The 25,678-nt window shown below is 35.5% G+C and overlaps 1 protein-coding gene across 2 annotated transcripts in view; it reads right to left on the reverse strand.

Annotated features, from left to right (window-relative positions):
• Positions 1-25,678, reverse strand: part of DTHD1 (death domain containing 1) — a 61,506-nt gene that overhangs the window by 19,710 nt on the left and 16,118 nt on the right. For both annotated transcript variants that reach the window (XM_010962714.3, XM_074349442.1), the window contains 3 exons: positions 15,703-15,867; positions 14,496-14,785; positions 8,600-8,844 (listed from right to left, as the gene is read on the reverse strand). In XM_010962714.3, coding sequence (XP_010961016.3) covers positions 8,600-8,844; positions 14,496-14,785; positions 15,703-15,867 — 700 coding nt within the window. The remainder of the gene's footprint in view (positions 1-8,599; positions 8,845-14,495; positions 14,786-15,702; positions 15,868-25,678) is intronic.

Genomic DNA, 25,678 nt, shown 5'->3' on the forward strand with positions numbered 1-25,678 from the left:
ACATTCCCAACCAAAGTAACATCACCCTCAAGGAGAGAAAATTTGCTCTGGGGCAAGACAAAAAAGTTTAAACTTTTAATGTATAAAATATAGATACACATATAATACATAAACAGACATATAGTTTAGAGACTCCTTAGGAGGAAAAACAAATAAGGTTGAGAAACACTTGTCTACTGGAAGGCTAGTGATTATGATAAAATACGGTAACTGCAGTGATGGGGGAACGTATAGAACGTTGTGGAAACACATGCAGGGAACAGCTAACTTGGAGCAGGGGTCAGGGAGGGCTTCCAGGGAGAAGTCACACTTCAGCAGAGCTGTGAGAGATGACCAGGAGGAACTGCTCAGGCAAGCAGATGGAGAGTGCTGCTCTAGAATCAAAGCAGAGAAGAGCTCATGCAAAAGACAGGGACAATCACTGAATGGGACTTTCATTGAGGAAAAGCTATATAAACCCCTTAATTATCTAGCTTGGCTAATTTGATTAATGAATTCATGAAGTCAGGGCACAGAGAAAATACTGCAAACTGAAAGCTGGATTTGTTTCATATTTGGTACCTCTAGTCTGTCCTCTCTCACCTAAAGGCCTTTCATTCCATTGTCCACCATCATCACAGAGAGGTGCTCACCACCTCCTGCCAGAGAATTCCCACAGCCGCCCTCACTGGTCTCCCTCTGGGCACCCCACAGCATCATATCAACATAGTGACCTCAGGAAGTAAAGTGCTAAATCTAGCTGTTGAGAGAGCACCCCGATGTAACCTTCCTCTGCTCTCAAATCTTCATGTTGATCCAAATCACCCCTTGGCCTGCCAGCTAAGCATTTGTACAGCCAGGCTCTACACCACTGATCTGGGACTACTCAAGCATTCCTTTAAGTCAACAGTTCTTAAACATGTAGAATGTAATGAACTCTACAGCCCTCCCCTCATCCCTCCAGTCACAAATACGCAGAGTGCCTACGAGGTGCCGGGCACGGTTGTAATCACTGAGTACAGGGCCCGAACAGGGTGGAATAGGTCCTTCCCTCATGGACTTGCCTTCTCAGGGAGCAAAGGCAAGTAGAAATGTAATGAACAAGTAAATAAATCAAATGATTTCAATGAATGGTAAGTGCTGCGAAGTAAGTTTTAAAAGAGTCAGGGGTTAAAGAGTGACTGTAGATAAGGAGATGGAGGAGTAGGGTGAAGGGGTTGATACTTGAGCTGAGACCTGGATGGAAAATAACCAGCTACGTGACTATCAGAGGGAAGAAGCCCCCAAACGCGGGGAGCAGCCACTACAAAGGCCCTAGGATGGAAACGAAAATGCACAGAGGAGACATTGATGGTGGGGATACACCTCTCTAGCTATGCTGTTCTTAAAATATGATTTTCAGTATCAATGGTCTAATAGACTCTGCTACCCTACACATGCCTCCCAGGAACCCCAGGGTTTCCCCCAAAACAGTAAGTAAAGAGTTAATGTCTCCAGGACCCTGCACTTCAGATCAAATGGCTCCTTTCAGTGCAAATGACCAGAATCCATGTCCTATCATGTGTTAAATAATTTTACTATCACCTCTACACTGGAGCATAGTGTAGTGAAATTGTCATACCAACTTCCAGGGAGAACCTGAAGATCCTAGAATCCATCCTGTATCTTTGACTAAGAATCCTAGCTTTATCTGCTAAAGAGGGAACGGCACACAGTGGTTGCACTTGTGTGAAGCATATTTTCTCAGTTTGAATCCTAGTTCTGACACTTAAGAAGTTGTGAGTCCATGGGAAAGTTGCCTAAAATTTCTATGTCTGAGTTTCTTATAAAATGAGAACAATGATAATGCTTCATAGGGTTTTTTTGTGAGGAATTAATGACACAATGCATGGAAAGCACTTGAAAGACTTTTGGCATCTTAGAAATTATTCTAGTGGTTCTTTTATTTTTTTTTGAACCATAGTCAGTTACAATGTGTTAATTTCTGATGTACAGCACAATGTCCCAGGCATGCATATACATAAATATATTATTTTTCAGTAAAAGTTATTACATGATATTGAATATAGCTCCCTGTGCTATACAGAATAAATTTTTTAATCTCCCAAATTTATCTCTTCCCACCCCTTTTCCCCCAGTAACCATAAGATTGCTTACTATGTCTGCGAGTCTGTTTCTGTTTTGTAGATGAGTTCATTAATGTCCTCTTTTTTTCTTTTCTTAGATTCCACATGTAAATGGTATATGGCATTTTACTTTCTCTTTCTGGCTTACTACAGTTAGAATGACAATCTCTAGGTCCATCCATGTTGCTGCAAATGACATTATTTTATTCTTTTTTTATGGTTGAGTAGTATTCCATTGTATAAGTAGACCACAGCTTCTTTATCTAATCATCTGTTGGACATTTAGCTTTCTTCCATGTCTTGGCTATTGTAGATAATGCTGCTAGGAACATTGGGGTGCATGTATCTTTTTGAATTAGAGGTCCTGCCAGATATATACCCAGGAGTGGGATTGCTGGATCATTTGATATGTTCATTTTTAGTTTTTTGAAGAATCTCCATGCTGTTTTCCATAATGGCTGTACCAAACTGCATTCCCACCAGTAGCATAGAAGGGTTCCATTTTCTCCACACTCTCTCCAGCATTTATCTCATGAACTTTTTAATGATGGCCATTCTGGCTAGTCTGAGGTGATACTTAATTGTAGTTTTGATTTGCATTTATCTGACAGTTAGTGATATTGAACATTTTTTCACGTGCCTTTTGGCCATTTGTATGTCTTCACTGGAGAATTGCTTGTTTGGGTCTTCTGTTCATTTTGGGGTTCATTTCATGTTTGTTTTTTTTTTTTGTTTTGTTTTTAAGTTGTATGAGCTGTTTATACATTCTGGAAATTAAGCCTTTGTCAGTCACATCATTTGCAAATATTTTCTCACATTCCATAGGTTGTCATTTTGCTTTGCTTATGGTTTCCTTTGCTGTGCAAAAGCTTATAAGTTTAAATAGGTCCCACTTGTTAATTTTTCTTTTTATTTCTATTGCCTGGGTAGACTGCCCTAGGAGAATGTTGCTAAGATTTATGCCAGAGAATGTTTTGCCTGTATTTTCTTCTAGGAGGTTTATCATGTCTTGTCTCATACTTGTCTTTAAGACATTTTGAGTTCATTTTTGTGTATGGTGTGAAAGAGTGTTCTAACTCCATTGATTTACATGCTGCTGTCCAGTTTTCCAACACCACTTGCTAAAGAGACTGTCTTCTCTCCATTATATATTCTTGCCTCCTTTGTCAAAGATTAATTGATCCTAGATCTGTGGGTTTATTTCTGGCTTTCTATTCTGTTCCATTGATCCATATGTCTGTTTTTATGCCAGTATCATGCTGTCTTGATTACTGTAGCTCTCTAGTATTATCTGAAGTCTGGGAGGGTTATTCCTCCAGCTTCATTCTTATGTGACTTACGAATTTCTGCTAAGTTATGCCTACCATCCCCACTCAAATTCATTCCATCTCCTCAGCCAAACATACTTTTTCCAATAGCCAAATCTCTACCAACTTAACAAAGCTCAGATAAAATACCACAACCACCATGAAACTTCTATTGATTTTAGCTTCCAGAAGAACCATTACCCTCCTCTGAATAACTATTAGTACACTGTTGATACTATGAGTCTAATTATTCGCTGTATTACAAAGTTGACTTTGTATAAATGTTTGGCATACTCTGCTAGATTATAAACCATTTAGAGCAACGCTGTCCCATAGAAATACAGTTTGAAATACATAAATAATTTAAAATGTTCTATTTAGCCACATAAAATTTTGAAGTGGTGAGATTAAGTTTAGTAATATATTTTTATTTAACTGCATAAGCAAAATATTGTAATTTACAATGAAAACAATTTAAACAAATTATTGAAATTTTTTCTATTTTCTTTTTTGTGCTAAGTCTTTGGAATCCGGTATGTATTTGACCCTTATAGTACATCTCAATTTGGACTAGCCATATTTCGAGTGCTCCATGGACACGTGTGGATAGTGGCCATCATTATGGAAAATGCAGCTTTAGGTAGGACATGTATTTTCCTATATAAGCTCTGTATTTATCATAATGTCTAGCATAGCTCATTCCCTATTTCAGAAGTTCAATTAATATGTGTCAAATTAATTACTCATCTTAGTAATTTATTTAAAATCAGTACAAAAATCTAACCCCGTGAAAACTATATTACTACTGTTCATAATACAAGTAAAAACACAGAAAAATATCTTGGTTTTCTTTAAAGGATAAGAAGTTTGTTCTTCCTCTGGAGTAATAAAATAAATTTTTCAGTTATATCTCTCATTAGAATGTAGTTTAGAAGTACAAGTTCTGGATCACTGAAAGAAATAGTATGTACAGCAAGAAAATTATTTAAATTTTTGTTTGTTTCCTGATAAGAGTAAGAATTTTAAACAAAAGTGAACAAAAGTAACTTTTTTTTTAATTTAGGTAAAATTGATTATATATGCTTCGGGTGTACAACGTTACAATTCAGAATCTGTATACACTACAAAGTGAGCAACACCAAAAATCTAGTTACCAACTATCAAGTGACATTCTTCAAACATTTTGTGGACCCCTCCAAAACCTCCCTCCTTTCTGGTTGGTAGTCACCAATCTAATATCTGTATTTCTGAGTTTGTTTTTGTTTTGTTTTGTTTGATTACGTGGTTTTTGTTTTGTTTTGTGTTTTAGATTCCGCATATGAGTGAAATCATATGCTATTTGTCTTTCTCTGTCTGACTTACTTCACTTGTCATAATATTCTCAAGGTCCAACTACGTTGTCGCAAATGGAAAGATGTCATTCTTTTTTATCGCTGAGTAGTATTCCATTGTATATATGTATCACATCTTTCTTATCCATTCACCCATGTATGAACACTTAAGTTGTTTCCATATCTTGGCTATTACAAATAATGCTGCAATAAACGTAGGCTGCATATATCTTTTCAAATTTGTAATTTTGTATTCTTTGGATAAATATCCAAAAATGGAATAGCTGGATCTTTTGGTAATTATATTCTCAATTCTTCATACTATTTTTCATACTGGTTAGACCAATTACATTCCCACCAATTTACATTCCCACCAACAGCAAAATGTACAAAGGTTCTCTTTTCTCCACATCCTCTCCAACACTTTTTATTTCTTGTCTTTTTGATAACAGCCACCTTGAGAGTTTTTAGATAACTCATTGTGGTGTGGATTCTCATTTCCCTAATAACTAGTGGTATTGGACATCTTTTAATATGCCTATTGGCCATCTGTATGTCTTCTTTGGAAAAGTGTCTATTTAGGTCCCCTGCCCATTTTAAATTGAGTTGTTTGGGGTTTTTTCATTGTTGTGTTATATGCCTTCTTTATATATTTTGGATATTAACCCCTTGTCAAACATATGATTTGTAAACATCTTTTCTCATTCAGTAGGTTCCCTTTTCATTTTGATGATGATTTCCTCTACTGCCTAGAAGGTTTTTAGTTTGATGTAGTTGTTTATTTTTGCTTTTGTTTCCTTTGTCTTTGGAGTCAGATCCAAAAAACACATTTCTAAGACCAATGTCAAGAGGTTGTGCCTATGTTTTCCTCTAGGATTTTCAGTGTTACATTCAAGTCTTTAATCCATTTTGAGTTAATTTTTATGTATGGTATAAGATACTGGTCTAGTTTTATTGTTTTGCATGTGACTGTTCAGTTTTCCCAATACCATTCATTGAAGAGACTTTCCTTTCTCTGTGGTATGTTCTTGGCTCCAATGTCATGAATTAATTCTCCATATATGTGTGGGTTTACTTCTGGGTTCTCTATTCTGTTCCACTGATTTATGTGTATGTTTTTATACAGATACCATATTGTTTTGATTACTGTAGACTTGTAGTATAGTTTGAAATCAGGGAGCATGATCCCTTCAGTTTTGTTTTTTATTCTCAAGATTGCTTTAGCTATCTGGGTTCTTTTGTGTTTCCATACAAATTTTAAAGTTATTTGCTCTAGTTCTGTGAAAAATGTCTGAAATTTTGTTAGGGAGTGCACTGACTCTGTAGATTGCTTTAGTTAGTGTGGATATTTTGATAATATTAATTCTTCCAGTCCATGAGCACAGGATATCATTCCATTTATTTGTGTCTTCACCAATTTCTTTTATTTATGTCTTACAGTTTTTAGTGTACAGGTATTTCACCTCCTTAGTTAAATTTATTACTAGATTTGTTTTTTTTTGGTTGCAATTGTAAATGGGATTGCTTTCTTAATTTCTCATTCTGCTAGTTCATTATTAGGGAATGGAAATGCCACAGCTTTCTGTATATTGATTTTGTGTTCTGAAACTTTACTGAATTGATATATTAGTTCTCCCAGTTTTTTCATGAATTTTTAGAGCTTTCTATATGTAGTATTATACCATGTGCAAATAGTGACAGTTTTACATTTTATTTTTTGATTTGGATGCCTTTTATTTTTTTTTCTTGTCTAACTGCTATGGCTAAGACTTTCAGTACTAAGTTGAATAAAAGTGGTGAGAGTGAGCATCCTTGTCCTGTTCCTGATCGTAGTGTAAATGCTTTTAGCTTTTCACCATTGAGAATGATGTTTGCTGTGGGTTTGTCATATATGACTTATTATGTTGAGGTACCTTTTCTCTTTACCCACTTTGCTGACAGTTTCTATCATATATGGATGTTGAATTTTATCAGATTCCTTTTCTGCTTCTATTGAGATGATCATATGGTTCTTATCCTTCATTTTGTTAATATGGTGCATCATATTGATTGATTTGTGAAAGTTGAACTATCCTTGCATCCCTGGAATAAATCCCACTTGATCGTGGCATATGATTATTTTAATGTATTATTGGAGTCAGTTTGCTAATATTTTCTTGAGAATTTTTGCACCTATGTTGATCAAGGATATTGGCCTGTAACTTTCTCTTTTTTTTGTAGTATTCTTGTCTGGTTTTGGTACCAGAGTCACACTGGCTTCATAAAATGAGGTTGGGAGAGTTCACTCCTTTTCAACTTTTTGGAAGAGTTTGAGAAGGATTGGTATTATATATTCTTTGACTGTTTGGTAGAATTCACCCATGAATTCATCTGGTCCTGGATTTTTGTTTGTTGGGAAGTTTTTGATTACTGTTTCAATCTTCTTTACTAGAAATCAATCTGTTCATATTTTCTATTTCTTCATGATTCAGTCTTGGAAGATTACCCATTTCTTCTAGGTTGCCCAATTTTTTGGTGTGTAATTGTTTGTAGTAGTTTATTATAATCTTTTTTATTTCAGTGGTATCAGTTGTAATTTCTCCTCTAGGTATTACATTTATAAATATATATGCACATAATAAAGGAGCACCAAAATAAATAAAACAAATATCAACTGATCTAAAAGGAGAAATTGACAGAAATACAATAATAATAAGGGACTTTACATCAATGGATAGTTCATCCATACAAAAAATCAATAAGGAAACATCAACTTTAAACAAACACATTAAGTAAAATGAACCTAATAGGTATATATATAGAACATTCCATTCAAAAGCAGCAGAATATACATTTTTCTCAAGTGCACATAGACTGTTCTTCAGACTAGATTGCACATTAGGCCACAAAAGAAGTCTCAATTAATTCAAGGAGATTGAAATCCTATCAAACATATTCTCCAGCAAAAAAAAAAAAAAAAAAATGACATGAAACTAGTAATCAACTACAAGAATAAACTGGAAAAATCACAAAAATGTAGAGATTAAACAACATGCTAGTAAACAACCAATGGATCACTAGGAAATTAAGGACAAAATAAAAAATATATATACAAATGAAAACAGAAACACAACATACCAAAATCTATGGAATGCAGCTAAAGCAGTTGTAAGAGGAAAGTTTATGATGATACAGGCTTACCTCAGGAAACAAGAAAAATTACAAATAAATAATCTTACTTCATACTTAAAGAAATTAGGAAAAGAACAAACAAGTCCAAAGTTAATAGGAGGAAGGAGATAAATATTATAGTGCATATAAATGAAAAAGACAGTAGAAAAAAATCAATGAAATGAAGAGTTTGTTCTTTGATAAGAAACAATGACAAAGCTTTAGCTAGACTAACCAAGAGAAAAAGAACTCAAACAAAATCAGAAATGAAGAGTAATTAACTCTTAAATGTGCAGGATTTTTCTCATTCAAAATATTTTGATGTCATTTTCCTAGTCACCACATGATTTTTTCTTAAAATGTTGTGTTCTGAAATGTATTCAATGTTTTTTATAAATGACTTTTCTAGTTGCTCAGATACAGTTACAGAAAATTTATAACATTTTTTTTCAATAGTCATTAACAATATACTGTCAGGACCAGACCGACTTGAATTGTTCCTATTAGAAAGTTGATATGAAAGAAAGTAGAAATTCTGATTAGGTGATCTATCACTTTAAAATTATAGCTACCCACTCCTTCCTTATCAATGTTACTCCTATTTTTTCTTTTAACCATAAGTATCCATATGTCTGCAGTATTGATTCTGGTAGATAATTATAAAGAACTGACCAAACACAGTAATTATGGAAGTAAAATAACTCACCTTTGGCAGTCTCAATGGTAATTTGCAAATTGGCAACTGATAATGATTTTCATTAAGTATAAGAGATTGATCCAAGTTGTGGGCTATCCTTTCTTTAGGTACTTTATAAACTACCAGGGTGCCCTTATAATGAGGACAGCTATAGTTTCCAAATTCATCCACCTCTTTGATTTGGAGTTCCAGTCTAGGTTTCCTTTGTAAATGAAAAATAAGCTTGTAGTCTTTTCCATAATCCTTCCCATTGCCTAAATAGAAGTAAAATGCATTTGTTACTATGAAGACATAGCGTGTTTCCTTACTTAATTTTTTAAAATCCAAACAATCATTTGTTTTTCAAAATGCATCCTTTTTGTGTAATTGACTCTTGTCAAAACATAACCTAACAGGGCAGCAGTAGGCTGAGACTACAGATTACTGAAACGATTCATCTGGTTGAACCAAGAGCTCTCTGGCTGCTTCTAGATCTAATAATCTTTGAGTTTCTTTTTCTATTCCATTTTCTTTTTCAATTCCATTTTGTTATAACAAGAAACCATTGGGTATATCCCGCTCTTTCTCTACTTAAAAAATTATTTTCACTTCTTAAGAATTATATTTTCCTTTCCTTTAAGTAGTCATACAATGTTTCCCACCATCACAACCTCACAATGGACATTCTAGAATGGCACTCTCCTATATGGTAGCCACTAGCAACACGTGGCTTTTTAAATTAAAGTTAAAATTTATTAAAAAATGAAAAATTCAGTTCCATAGGCACTCGTCACGTTTCATGTGTTCAGTAGCCACATTTGTCTAGTAGCTGCCTTATTGAACAGTACAAATATAAAGCATTTTCACCATCGCAGGAATACAGTGCTGTTCTAGAACTTCCAAATGGAATAGTTACTAGATTAAATAGTTACTAAAATTTCTATTAAAACCTGGTGAATTCCTCCCAAACAAGGATATGTAAAAGTCTTCTCTACTGTCCACTGAAAATAATGGCACTTTAGTGAACATAATGTTTCACTCACAGGGGTTTTACCATGACAATCAGGATATCTGATCCTGTCACTGCAAAAGTACAACAGACACTGCCGTATTTCCTAAGGCAGAGTACATTACCCTTTGCAAATTGAAAAGTAAGCTTTTACAATGTAGCAGTTATGATATGTTTCTGAAACATAAAGATGTAGACTCAAGTTCAGCCTCTACTATTAATCTCCTCTGTCATATTTATCCACTTCTTTTATGTCTCTGAACTTCTTGACGTCTTAATATCCTTACCTTTAAAACAAGAGAAATGAAACTCATCTTCTAGCATTGTTTTGGAATGAAATGAGATAATATAGGTAGAATGATTGGCACATGGCCTGGCACATAATAAGGGCACAGCAAATAACAGCGGTGATAGCAGATGAGAAGAAAGAAGCAGGACTCTTCCACTGTTTTGAATTTGTATGACAAAAAAACAACCCATTTAAAATTTTTAAAGAAATGTTAATATGAAACTTCTATATCTAAGTTGCAGCTTCCTGCTGCTCTGAGAGGTCTGAAAGATGACTGCCCAGAGTTCTCTCTCTCCCTCTCTCTCATGGGAAGGTTTCCATCTTGCCCAGTGAAATAAGAGTAAGAGATGTAGATGACACCAATACCTTTCTCCTTGTTGTAACTGCTAGAGGTCATTTTTGTGAATTTCTAAGCACGGTTAACTCTAGACTTAGAATACCTCAGGTTAGGGAAGGTACAGGAGTATGTTCCTTTGCACAAATTTCTATTTTACAGGCAACCTGGCTCCTTGAACAAAACAGATTCCTAGGACATCCTAGGACAGTTATGGCTAGCCAGGGTTTGCCTTCTTAAGTTTCACTCTGGTAAAAAGGAAAAAACAAAGAAAAGAAAAAAGAAAAATTATTTGGAGTCACTGAAATAGTAAATAGTAAATTAGAGTTTCTGGATCACTGGGGTAACTAACATCTGGCACACTTCTGCTTCCATATCACTAAAGTACTATCAAGAAATCTGTTGCTACTTTGGTCACAATAGAATAAAATTTAGTAAATTTCTCCTTCCACCCCTTGAAAGATACTCCCTCCATGTACATAATTACTTATAAGGAATAATTTATATACAGTGTATAAGGATTGAGGAAGAAACATAGCCACATAGGTTCAATTTAGACATAAAATGTATCTACCTCTTATTGCCAGTTGATTTTAAAAAACAAAAATATGTAATGCAAATCTCTGAGTCATACTTATATATAAAATAAGGATGAAATTATTGAGGATTTACTAACAATAAATAGCATGATTTTGGTGTTATAAACAGAAAGCATTATGCAGATTTTTTAAAAAGATATCACACTATATTTTGGAGATCCTTTGTCACAGAAAAAAAAGAGAACTGATAAAAGGACAAATAGCACAAAGAAATTGTAGTGTTTTTTTTTTTTTCTCCCACTCTGGCATATTTAGAGAAGTCAACCCAAAAGCTGTTATTGCATACTAAAATTATGAAGTCAATCATTAGCTAACCTTTTGAGAACCTCTTTCTCCTCAACATATTATGTGTATAATTCCTAGTAAGGATAGTAGGCTAACAGCTATACAATAAATATTTGTCATATAAAGAACTACAGAATTTATTTATATTTTGTGAGTTACTAGAGATTTCTTATAGCAATATATTTTCTTCTCAATAATGAGTATTAAACTATTTTTCATTGAAGACATAGGAATTACAAATGCAGAAATGTATGCTTTTGCTTAGAAAAGTCAGATGAGGAGGTGACAGGCTAGCAACCCGGAGACCCAGAAGACTCCTATGAGAACCACTGGCTCGGAATATTCCTATATTCTAACACATTTCCACCAGTTTTAAGTACTTTCACCATAAGCATCTTTGCTGTAGACATCTTTGCCACAAGCATTTTTGCCACAAACATTTTACCATATATCTGGCTAGAAGGCAATTTTACCATAAAAGATAAAATAACTGGCTAGTAGTTTGGTTTGATATATACAACAACAACAAAAAAATCATGACAGATGACAGTGATTTACCCCAAAAATTGGTTTCTCATTTTGAAACATACTAAATTGGGGGAGAAAGAGGCTGAGACGAAGGGCCTGACAAGCTCAAAGTTGAACCTCCATTTCCCGCAGAACTTTGGAACATCTACCAATGGACATGTGACAGTAGGCCAAGGGCACACAGTGTCTACAGGTTTCACAACGCAACACAAATCTCAGTTATAAATAGGCATCCTTGTATTTGGGAACTGATATCTCTTTTAATGAAGGATAAGCGTTAGCAAATAAGAAAAAGTGTGATGCTAAACAAAGAGACTAATCAACAAGTTTTTAAAAAAATGTCTAAAATATTATGAACAAAAGACTTGGAAGGTAAGATCTTAGGTACAGCCCACAAAATAAAATCAGTTATCTGTGCAGCATTGCCATGAATCTATGCACATTTTCATTGTATTTAAATATTTTCTATTTCACAATACAGTCTTTAAAATTTTGTTATTTTATTTCTCCTGTTATATTATGTCCTTTTAAATTCCCTTTTATTTTTTTTTAATTGTATCTTTTATAACAAAATTGCCTTACAGCCAGTTAGTTATACGGCAAAAATGCTTGTGGCTAGCTGTCTATGCGAAAGATAGTGATGGTGAAAGTATCAGACATGATCTTCAACACTTTCACATCTAAGCTTCCATCTTCCATTGCTTGGTTCACTGCAGTGGCACATTAACTGGTCTTCCTGCTTCTACCCTTGCCTTACACAATCTGCCCTAAACAAGAGAGGGTTACTGACCTTCTCATAGGCAAGGGCTGAGTGTCCTATTGCCTGTGGTAGGGAGTGGAGCATCTGCTAAAATAAGAGTGCCTGGAGGTAGCCAGCACGTGTGCAGTTCCTCCATATAGGAATGGAGAAGTCGTCTTCACTCAAGGAAAATGAGTCAGGCAGGATGCTGGGATCCTTTCTGCTTTGCCTTTCCTAGAGACCTAGGCTCTATCTGGAACCTCACTGGATTTTCTCCATCTAACAGGAGCAAGACCCTCAGTAAGGAACTGATACTTCATCCTTCCATGAGGGCTCATGGTCACCTCTGTGAATCTCACAGACAAATAGCCAGAGGGAAACACAGCTGCTGTCCCAAGTATTACAGGAAGTCATTTGCATCATGAGTTTGGGTGGAACACTTCCAGGTTTTGACTGTTTTCTTAGAGGGATTGTCTCAGGGTGGTTTCTGCTCCGGAAGCCAAGTAGGAAGGGATCTCTTCCACCCTTCCTCCCCGCCCTCCTCTCCTTTCCCTTCCCCTTTTCCTGACATTCTGTCACTCACACTGTGGCCCATCAGCTGGCCCAGAGGACTGCAACTCTGCACATGAAAGTGGAAGAGATACTTCAAACTGAGACACCTAGATTCTCACTTATTTCTGGGACACTAGAAAAAAAGGCAGCCTCGGCTTCAAAGCCACATGCTTTCTGAAGCAAGAGGGAGCAAAGAGCCAGTGGAGCTTGGAGTAATTTCCGGAATCAGAGAGAAAATGGGCACTATTTAAAAATCAATGGAATCTATACTAATTTATAAGTAAACAGAGAATATTACCAATCAAGTTTATCTCAAGACCCCTGGACCAGAAATCCCCACAAAACCCATTCCTGAATTTCCCCTCACACCTCATCCTTACATGTGTACCTGTTAGATCTTATTCCACCTTGAGGAAAGGAGTTAGAAGGGCTGGGGGGTGGAGGGGGCGGGATTAATGAAAAAGAAATTGCTGTGCTGGCAACTCCCCCAAGGATCTTTTTCTCTCTTCTCTCTCACAGCTGCTTTCTTTGTGTTCTCCTTCGGCTTCCTTTTCTCTTTCTCTTTCTCTCCTTTTATCTCTTCTGTCTCGTCCATTCCCTCACCTTCCCCACCTCTCCTGCCACCTCTCATCATCATTCACCCTGTTTGTTTTCCTCAGCGTTGTCATATCTTCCTTCATTCACTACTTATGTATTTATGGTAGTGATGACGTAGCGATGTCCTGGGCTCCATTCCAGGCTCGGGGGTGCACAGCAAGAAAGACACAGTCCCTGCCCCCATGGAATTTATATTCCAGTGAGGAACTGAAGTATAGGAATGAAAAGAAGTAAACAGATAAATAAATAAAGTAATTGCAGGTTGTGGTAAGATTTATAATGGAAATAGAAATCACTAGATAAAGATAAAGGTAAGAGGGAAGCTGGGGTGTGTCATCTAGATCTGGGGCTCTGAACAGCTTTTGTGTCATGAATGCTTTTGGAGTTTGGTGAAACTTCTGGATTCCTTCTCAGGGTAGTCTTTTAAATATATAAAATAGAATGAATGGAATGATAAATAGGACAAGTATACTGGAATATAGTACTAATGACACTTCTCGTGGGAGTCCACTGACCCCAGATTGGATTCTTTGTAGGACAACATAAAGAGTTTGGATATTGTTTTAAGTAGAATGGGAAGTAATTATAGAGTTTTAATCAGGGGAGTAATAAAGTATGATTTATATTTTTAGACCGCTGTTGTTAATGTATGGAAATACATTTCATGTGGCTAATAGTGAAAGCTGAGGAATATTTAGGAGGTGGCTACACTGGTGTAAGAAAGAGATGATCCTAGCTTGGACTCAGATACAGTGACTACGGAGGAAACTTTCTAAAAGAATGTCTGTGCACAAAGGAACACGCATACCCTGAAAAGAGAAGAAAGAGACTGGAAAGGAAGAAGCACATAGGTCTCTTTTCTCTTCCTACTTTTCCAAAGCCTCCACTTAATCCTTTGAAGATTTGCTTAGTAAAACACATTTAGTGAGCTCCTTCTGAAGCTTGTGGCCAGTAGCCCACAGAATATGCAAAAAGTTTTTTTTTATATACTTACTTGAAGCAAATATGTTTCCAGTAAACCTTAAAAGAAGTTGTTCTCCTTCTTTCACTTGGAAATGGCGAGATGGCTCTGGAGGACCACTGAACCCTTCCAAGCGCAAATTCCTAAGCACCTGGTTTAAATCCTTAGCAGGCACCACTAAAATAACGACTCTCTGTGGGTTGTCTTTCTCATGATACAGCACAACGCAGGCAGTGGTGCTGAGCGTGGCTTCCTCCAAAGACTTGACGAAAGAAACCAAATGGATGTTGTCCACCATGGAAGACAGGTGAAGCACGATAAGCCTGCATGGAAGGAAAAAAGAGTGAGCAGAGGGAAGTATCCAGTCTCAAAAATACTACTAAAACAAATCCCTCTCCCTGGGCTGGACCACCCGTCACTTAGTCATTCTCCAGAAAACTGCCTGTAAGCGCCCCCTCCCCTAGAACAGCCGCACATTCACAAAGACAAACTGATGCAGGCGTGTAAAGCCAGCCCCCTTGGTACTCACGCTTCAGAGCTTCCCTGAGGTATCAGGCTGAGCCCAAACCCTAGTTTTTCCCATTTCTTCCCTTGCCCTGCCTGCTTCTTTCCTTCCCTTACAGGAGTCACCTGATAGCCCTCTCTCAATGAGTCACTCACATTCTCATCTTAATCTCTTTTTCTAGGGACCCTGACCCAAGACAACTGTAGATGTGAGCTTTTCCTTTATGAGATAAAAGCTATCTTTGGACATATGACTGCCCTCTCTTTATGAGTGTCTACTTCTTGTGAACCTTAAAATTGTCTAAAACTCCTCTCATAATGAGCTGTCTAGAGAACATGGAAATGAGAAAGCAAAATCAGGACACTGAAGTAACAAATTCAGTTTCTATATGCATAGTTAGCAGATGAGCATAATATGAACAGTTAATTACTATCTCCATGGAATTTCAGCAATGAAGGTGCTATTTTAAAACTATTTTGGAGTTAGAAGAAAGCTGTAAAAATAAATCTAAGTTAAGAGTGGTTTCCAGAAGCACTTATTAAACTATCATGAATGAAATTACAGATAGCATATTCATGTCGGATCTAGTTTGCATTTTTAGCACACCCTAAAGGACAATCCATAATTCTATTTGAGGAACAAAAAATCTCGTCCTATGATTGTGCTTCTGTAAACATCAATTATGAACCATGAGGATATCATCTCATCAACTGGTATTGTTTACTGTAGTATTACCTCTCTAAATGGTCACACAATTCAAATGATATCAAGCCACTCTGCATGGTTCTCACCGCAACCCCGTCAAGCACAAACCAACCACTATCTCGGCTTCTGAATCCCAATAATTTCAAAGATTCACAGGCGTTGTTCCCAGGTTTTCTTATGGAGGTGCTTTTTGTCCTGTATTGCAGTAGCAGGAGAGAAATTGGTGAAATTTGAGTAGCATAAATTATATTTAATGCATTCATTCTCTTATTAAGTGAATAATCCAATAACAATTCATTAAGTATATGCTATGTGCCAGTAATTATGTTGTGCACCAGGAGTACAAAGATAAGAAATATATTGCTCTTGCCCTACAGAAGCTCACAGTATTAACAATATGAAACAGTTACAGGCCAAGGAGATCTGTGTGGCAATGATGGGAATGTATAGGGTTGTTTAACAGCAGAAGAAAGGTGCTTGGGAAAGCTTGCAAAGTGGAAATGCTAATACCTGAGATGAGCTTGGGAGAATGAGAAGCATTTTACTACTGGCAAAAGAGCTTTTTAAAGGACTCCAAACATTAATAAACTCAATAACGTAAACCGGATGCTTCAGGATAGCCAAGACTCGTGGTATAGCAATCATTGACTCTGGAGCAATCCTGCCTACTTTCAACTTCTGAGTGGCTCTGCTTTGCCTCTAACTAAATGTATGACCATGGGCAAGTTATTTGATCTCCTTGTATCTCAGTCTTTTTATTTGTATCATGAGAGTAATAATACTATCTATATCATAGGGTTAAATGTGTTAATATTTGTAAAGCACTTAAAATTATAATAAGCATAAATGGTATCGATAACCTCATCCTAACTCCTACAGCAGACATGGTCAATTAGTTTCTCATACAGTTCTCCCTCTTGCTTAACCTGCCCACCCAGAAGCTATGAAAGAGGCAGTTGCGTGTACTATGTGATACTTTCCCCAACCAGAGCTGATTTTACTAGCAGGAGACCAATTTCCAAAACCCAGACAATGTGATTCCTTTCTTTGGAAGAGCCCAGAGATTGTAACTTGTTGTCCTGGCTATGAAAATGAATAAGCAGAGAGGTTGTTAAGAAAGGGGAAACAGAGCAGATGCTAAAAGAGAAAAGGAGAAAAATCAAGATGAAAGAATCAATGTAGTCTTATAGCTGGAGAAAGCAGCTATTATAGCCTTACAATAAACTCTTCTTTTCTTAAATTCACTTGAATGGATATCTGTTTCTCACAACTAAAAGAAGAAAAATCCTTGATCCTGAACAGCTTGCTGGAAAAACCTAAACAAAACCTGGTCTAATGGTGCTACAAGCCACAAGAGGACAGAACCATTCTAGCGAGGTACTCAGAATGAAGATGCAAGTGTGAATCCCACATCTTTATTTGTGAATAGAATTTGTTACGGTTTTAAAACTACTTTAGTTTCACAGGTTGAGCTGTCCTGTGAACCAAAGATTAGGAAATGAGCTAGATTTTAAATGTCTACTCTGAAAACTTTAGACTAGGTCGATCAACCAGATTAAAATCAGGAGGACAGGGGAAAACAGAACAGTTTTTGGCTTTTGGTTTATAACCACAAATATGGTAAATTTTTTAACCCTTGTAAGTTAATAATTTATTAACACAGGAAGTTACATTCATACTGAATTGAGAACTTTGGTCATTTACTAGAAATTGACTTAATTATATGTAATTTTTTTTTCTGTTAACAACTCTCACATTTTTTCTGCTCATCACCTAAGTTTTCCATGAAGACCTACGTGTTCTCAATTGTAATGGGGCTGACCCTACTCCCAGGTGTAGGTGGGGATATAATCTGAGCCAAATAGTGCATTTGGCATTCATTTTGCCAAAAAAAATCCAATTTCCCCTCATTCTGAGCACGATAGGGTCGTACTTCCTTGTTGCCTGTGGTTGAGTGGAGCCATGTGACTAGTTCTGGTTAATGAATAGTGAACAAAGTCATTTTGTCATTTTCAGGTTAAGCATTTAATTGCTAGTGCGGGTCTATCCAAAGCTCTTTCTTCTACCACCATGATAGCAACCAAACAGTGGGAGCCCTTCAGCTTCAGTCTAGGGGTGAGGATGACCAGGTAGCAGCCTGTCTTTGGTGAAACAGGTTATTGTTATCATACCATAAACTAGGCTGGTCTGCCCCAGTACTTCCTTTTAGTCTCAGTGATCTGTTCAGTGACGGGTTTGTGACAGATTTGGCGTAAGAATAAGACCCAGGCTTTTACGTATACTCACAGGGAATAAAAGATTCTTCTTTTCTACTGAACTTGTGGTTTTGATGATGTAGCCATATTGCCAGCATGAGGAATAAGCATGTTGGAGAATGGAATTGCCACAGAGGAAGGCAGACAGAGAAGACGAGAGACTGGGCTCTTTCTAGTTCAAGAAAGCTATTAAGATAAATACATTTCCAGATTTTTAATTTACATGGACCAAAGAATTCATTTTTCCTTGAGCACTTTGGGTTTGCATTTCTGTCACTTAAAGTCAAAAAAGTCCTTAATGATATAAAGATCAAATTTGGACTTTATTTTTTTCCAGTTGAAATGCAGCTGACATGTAACATTGTGCAAGCTTAATATGTACAATGTGATGACTTGATACTTATATATATTGCAAAATTATTACTGCAATAAGGTTAGAGAGCACATCTATCACCTCAAATTTAGACTTTAATATGATAAGAGATACAACTCATACTGAAATTAAATAATTTAGTGGCGTCCTTATTTATCTCAGCTGTTCTTAGCAGCTCTGCAACTAACCTCTTCCTTTCATGGATGCTATTAGCAAACTTTGACAACTAGTGTTGCCTGGTAGTGGATAGCACGTGATCATACAACACAAAAGATGACATTTTTATGTACTAATAGTTCCATAAAACATAATCAACCTTTATTAGATCAATTTGTTTATTTAGGAATAACTGATTTTGCTATTTCTTGAGTACAAAACTCTCTCCATGTCCAAAATTCCAGGCATTAAGGGAATATGATTGGCCCATTTTGGGTTAAATATTCAGTTATAATAGGGACATTGAAGAACATGAAAGCTCCCATTAGAGCCACATGGATAGAGAAGATAATTTCCAGTATAATTACCCAAAAATAAAGTGGCAAGATAGACAAACCAACAGGTATCTACTCCAGGCTGCCTTTTTCACATCTAACAGTGTCCTGATGCCTTTAATGCCACAATGGAAAGACATGCAGAAGATTTTTCCTAAGATAAAAATGGTCTGTTCCAAGGTACCTCAATATTTTGTCTCTGTAAGTAGAAATAGACATAATAGGAAACTTTTCAAGGAAAGCTTTGTTTGTTTTTTAGACTATATTTTTAGTGCAGTTTTAAGTTCACAGCAAAATTACGAGGAAGATACGGAGATTTCCCATGTATCTTCTGCCCCCATACATACATAGCCTCCTCCATGATCAACATTCCCCACTAGAGTGGTACATCTGCTACAGTTGATGAACTTATATTGATACATCATAATCACCCAAAGTCCATAGTTTCAGTAGAGTTCACTCTTCGTGTTGTACATACTGTGGGCTTGACAAATATATAATAACATGTATCTATCATTATCACATAGTACAGAGAATTTTTAGGGTCATGAAAATACTCGCTACCCCAAAAAGTCTGTGTTCTTTTTGTTCATCCCTCTCCAACACCAAACTCTGAAAACCACTGATTTTTTTTACTATCTTCATAGTTTTGCCTTTTCTAGAATGTCACACAGTCTGTATCATAAAGTATGTAGCCTTTTCAGATTGGCTTCCTTCACTTAGCAAAATGCATTGAAGATTCCTCCATGTCTTCCTGTGGCTTGTTAGCTCATTCCTTTTTGGTGCTGAAACACATTTTATTATATGGATGTTATTTATTCATTCATTCACATGCTGAAGGACAGCTTGCTTGCTTCCAAGTTTTCACAATTATGAACAAAGCTGCTTTAACATCTGTGTGCAGGTTTTTGTGTGCATATACATTTTTAACTCCCTTGGGGGAAATACCAAGGAGTGCTATTGCTGGATCATATGGTAAGATTATATTTAGTTTTTTAAGAAACAAACAAACTGTCTTCCAGAGTATACCATTTTGCATTCCCACTAGCAACAAATGAGAATTCCTTCTGCTCCCCATCCTCACCAGCAATTGAGGTTGTTAGTGTTCAGGATTTTCGCCATTCTTCTAGGTATGTAGTGGTATCTCCTTGTTGTTTTCATTTGCATCTCACTGATGACATATGATATGGATCATCTTTTCAAATGCTTATTTGTCAATTGCATCTCTTCTTTGGTAAAATGTCTATTAAGATTTTTGGCCCATTTTTGAATCAGGTTTTAGGAGTTCTTTGTATATTTTGGATAACAGTCCTTTATCAGATGTGTCTTTTGCAAATATTTTCTCCCAGTTTGTAGTTCATCTTCTCATTCTCTTGACATTATCTTTCCCAAAGTAGAAGTTTTTAATTTTATGAAGTCCAGCATACCAATTATTTCTTTCAAGGGCCATGCCTTTGGTATTGTGTCTAAAAATTCATCACCATACCCAAGATCATCTAGGCCTTCACCTATGTTATCTTCTAGGAGTTTTATAGTTTCGTGTTTTACATTTATGTTTGCATTCTGAGTTAGTTTTTGTGAAGGGTATAAGATTTGTGTCTACATTCATTTTTTCACATATGGATATTCGCTTGTTCCAGCCCCATTTGTTGAAGAGACTATTTTTGCTCCATTATATTGCCTTTTCTCCTTTGTGAAAGATCGGTTGTAGATCTACTTCTGGGCTCTCTATTCTGTTCCATTGATCTGTGTGTCTCTTCTTTTGTCAGTACCACACTGTCTTGATTACCATAGCTTTACAGCAGGTCATGAAGTCAGGTAGTGTCAGTCCTCCAGTTTTGTCCTTTTCCTTCAATATTGTGTTGGCTATTCTAGGTGACAGTTTCTTTTTGATTTGGAAAATTAAATTCATCCTTGCTTGGCTTTCAAATCCACAGGTAACATTACATGCTTTTGCATACAAAGGTATATAATGAACTAAAAATATTTCCAGTATCCTATTTCCATATTTAATAAATGTGAAAAATCATATTTTCTCAGTAAGCATTTGCTTCAAAATTTTGCTAAACCCATTTCACTCTATTGAATGAGGTTAACCTATGCTGACAGTATAGTACTGGCTGATCAGTACAAAGAAAAGTATGGCATGTGTGGCTTTACTTCTTATAAAGCTACTATTTCTTAACATAAAACATGGTGATTGGAGTTGATAGCACTGCGTTGTATAGTTGAAATTTGCTAAGAGAGTAGAATTTAAATGTTCCCACCAAAATGTTTTTAAAAGATCAGTATGTGAGGTGATGGATGTGTTAATTAGGTAGATGGGTAGATTGAAGGAATTTTTCACAATGTATCCATATGTAAAATCACTGTGATCTATGCTTCAAATATTTTTCAATGTTATTTGTCAACTATACTTCAATAAAACAAACAAATAAAATAAATAAATAAATAAATAAATAAATAAATAAATAAATAAATAAATAAATAAATAAAATGACCTTTTAGGTGGAATCTTTTAAATATTATAGATTACATTCACAAAACACAAGATTATAAATAACAAATTGAGAGTAAGTAATCTAGGCCTCTCCGTCCCTAATATTAAACAACTAGATCCTGATAAATATACTTTTTAATGCATTTGGGGGTGGGGTTTGAACTTAGCAGGAGGAATGTTAAGGGAATGTCTCAAATTCCCCTCCAAAACATGAGTGCAGCCAGGGTTGAATGTCAGGGAACAAACAGCCAGGAATAATGGGATTACTATAAGGACAAATTCTTTTCCAATAACTTAGATACAGGAGAATAAAACTGTAAGTGATAATCAAGTGAGCAGAACAAAGAACTGTGATCCTTGAGATCCTCATCATAAAAGGTGAACTTGAGATCTTGACTGAGACTCTCAAGGAGGCTGAAGTAGTCCCAGGGAAGTAGCACCTGGTTCTCAGCAAAGACAGAAATAAATGCCATCTGGAACAAAGCAGCTCCTTTTATGCCTGCAGGAATCTCATCTATATGTGATCACAAACAAAAGTCCCCAAACAAGTAAAGAGGTAAATACCATAGATCACAGTCGGCAGAAGCAACAGGCAACACCCTCAAAAACTACACTTCTTAGAATGAGTAGCTACCAAATGAAAACAACTATGTATGAAAAGTTTAATTAGATAAAGAATAGTCTAAAAATAAGCAGTCAGCAAGAGACTATCAAGAATGATGAGGGATATCTGGATATGAGCTACAAAGAATCTTAAGATGTAAAAAATATAATTGCTGAAAACAATAACTCAACCATAAATTAAAAGTGTATTTTAAAGTATATAATATTTGTGGCACTTGAACTGAAATGTGAAAACAGTACACAGGATATAGCATTTACATATAGACACAAGAAGATGGAAAATGTAAAAGAAAAGAAAAGAAATATGGAATTTAGAAGGGCATGGTCTAACATACAACTCACTGGATACCTAGAAGAATAGAGTGCATAAAGTGGAGGTGAGGCAATATTTGATTGGAAAACATATATTAATTTTTCATAAATGTGAAAGGACAAAATTCCAGTTAGAAAGCACAATGTATTATATTCACAAAAAGTTTTTAAAATTCACATCTAGATACATTATAGAAAAATGCAGAACACCAAGTACAAAGAAAAGATCTTAAAAGCAGCCAGGAAGATAAAGCAGATCACCCGTCAAGTTATGAAAATCTAATTTACTGAGGTCTTCACAGCAGCAGTAGTAAAATCCATAAACAGTAGCATAATATCACCAAGGAAATGAAAAAAAAAAAACAATGTAAATCTAGAATCTTACGCCAAATGTGGTAGCAGGTCTCCAAAGACACTCCCCATGCCTCTCCAATATTCATGTCCTTGTGTAACACTTCCCCACAATGAACTAGGGTCAGCTCTGTGACTCACTTCCATCAGTAGACTGTTATAGAAGTAATGATCTGATAACAGGCTTAGGAATTAAGAAAGCCTCACAGCATCTGCTTTTGTACTTTTGAAAGTCCTGATCCTCATGTCAGCAATCCAGCTACTCTTCTGGAAAGAGCACATGACAGAAAGAGGTGATATGGAGAAGTCAGGTGGAAAGAAAGAGTCCTTGGGACTCCTTGGAGAGAGAACAAGGCCCAACCACTTCTGCATACCAGCTACCACTGCCAAGCCTCCAGACGTGAATAATGCTATCTTGGACTTCCCAACATCAGACACTCTCTTACTGCAATGCATAACAGACTCTAAAAAGATAAACAAAACAACCTTCCAGCTGAGGCCCCAAACAAACTACAGAATCATGAGAACTAGTGAAGTGGTTTTTTGGGGGAGTATTTTGATATGAAGAGATAGGTAACTGTAACACCGAGCAAAATTCTATTCAAGGAAAATGATATGCAGACAAATGGAAAAATGTCTCATGTTTGTAGACTGGAAGAATTAATATTCTGTACTACCCAAGGTGATCTACAGATTCAATACAATCCCTATCAAAATCCCAATGGTATTTTTTACAGAAATAGAAAAAAAATTTCTAAAATTCATATAGAACCAAAAAAGATCCTGAATAGCCAAAGCAATCTTGAGCAAGAAGAACAATGCTGGAGGTACCACAAAGCTACAGTAATCAAAACAGTGTGGTATTGGCATAAAAACAGACATATAGACCAATGGAACAGAATGGAGAACCTAGAAATAAATCCACACATCTATAGTCAATTGATCTATGACAAGGATGCCAAGAACACACAATGGAGAAAGGCTATCCTATTCAATAAATGGTTTGGTGAAAACTGGATATCTGTATACAGAAGAATGAAATTGGACTTAGACCACATACAAAAATTAACTCAAAATTAATTAAATGCATAAACATGATGACTGGAAGGAAAAACAAAATTATCATTGCTTAAAGATGATGCAAGAATTTACATAGAAAACTTGAAGGAATTCTCAAAAAGAAAATATTAGAAATAATGAGAAGATTTAGAAAGGTGGCTGGCTTCAATACCATTGTAGAAAAATCCACTACATATATTCATATATGTGTGTGTGTATATATATATATATATATATATACACACATATATACATACATATATATACACACACACATATATACATACATATAAATATATATATCCCCAATAGAGAAAACCAAAATTTTGAATATTGTTAATAGTAGTCAAAACTATAAAGTATCTAGGAATAAACCTAGCAAAGCATGTGTAGTACATGTGTGGAGAGTCTTATAACACTTCAATGAAAGACATTAGAAAACTACACTGATAGAAGCATATATTGTAGGAAATAGATTAAAAGACTTAATATGCTAATGATGTCATTTTTCTCCAAACTGACCCATATGTCACAGGCAATTATTAGCAAAATCCCAACAGAGTTTGTTCTTGTGGACCTTAATAAACTGATTCTATTTTATATGAATGGGAAAGTTTCAAGAAAAAAAGAACAAAAATTCTCCTAAATAAGAAGAATGTGATGTGATTTACCTACCATATATAGACTTATTATAAAGCCTTAATAATTATGATGGTGTTAGATTGGCTCAAAAAGACTGACCAGAGGAACAACTCAGAATAAGGAAACTTGTTATATGACAGAGGAGGCATTGCAGGTTGTTGGGGAAAGAATCATTCAATGAATCATGCTGCTAAAACATTACCCGCATTAGAAAAAAATGAATTCCTACCTCACACTGTATATAAAAGCCAATTTCAGATGGCTTGAAGACTTACATGAAATTAAAGTCTTTAAAATTATAAGATAGCAGAGAAGAACATTTTTATAATTTCAGGAGATAGAAGTATTTTAGGACTAGACAAAAAGCACTAATCATAAAAGAAAAGTATAATAAATTTGGCACATGAATATAAAAATAAAGGCCACAAACTGGCAAAGGATTAGCATTGAGAATATAGATAATCTTATAAATCAGTGTAAAAAATTAAAAAATTAGCAAAGAAATTAACAGACATTTCACATAAGAAAACACAAATGGCTAACAAAAGACATTATGAAATATGTTACCTTCATTGTGATCAGAGCATTACAGATTAAAACCAGATGAGACCCATTTTACACCTATTTGATTTTCAAAATTATAAAGTCTGAAAATATACAAAGCTAGAAAAGATAAGGGGCAAGAGTGGGAGTTTGAAGTTTAGTTCTACCAGTTCATAAAACTTGTGAAATTGTACATGTGCATACCCCCATGACTCAACAAGACTTCTGGGTATACACTCTAAAGAAGTACTTGTAGTGAAGTACTTTGAGTGAAGACTAATCATAATAGTACTATTTGTATTAGCAAAAATTGAAAACTACTCAAATGTCCAGCAGTAAGAACATTGATAAGTGAAATATGAAATTATTCAACAGAATATTATATAGAAATGAAAATGAACTTTATCCAACTATAAATGAAAGGGCAAGACCATAAGACCATAGTAGGGTGTCATTTTCACAAACAGCAAGCCAAAGAAGACATTGTATAGGGATGAATAAAAACGTATGTGATAAAACTAAGAATGAAAGAAAAGCAAAGGAATGACTTAAAATTTCCAAATAGTGGTTAACTTTGGTGAAAATGAAGAGCAATTATGTTAAGGAGGCAAGAAATGGAATGAGGAGCCAACTAAGGAAATATTATTGTATTGATGTTATCTCATTTCTGAAGTTATGTGGTAGCTGTACCAATTTGCCCATTTTAATACTTTTTGTGATATGATGCATATATTGTACAGGTATTCTTGTATACGACTCACATACTACATTTGAATAGATAACCTTAAAACCAATAGCACTATGTAGAAATGGCATTTTTCATGCAAAAAAAAATTTCCCATCTAACTCTCAAACA

Source organism: Camelus bactrianus, chromosome 2 (assembly GCF_048773025.1).
Source record: "Camelus bactrianus isolate YW-2024 breed Bactrian camel chromosome 2, ASM4877302v1, whole genome shotgun sequence".
Taxonomy (NCBI): domain Eukaryota; kingdom Metazoa; phylum Chordata; class Mammalia; order Artiodactyla; family Camelidae; genus Camelus; species Camelus bactrianus.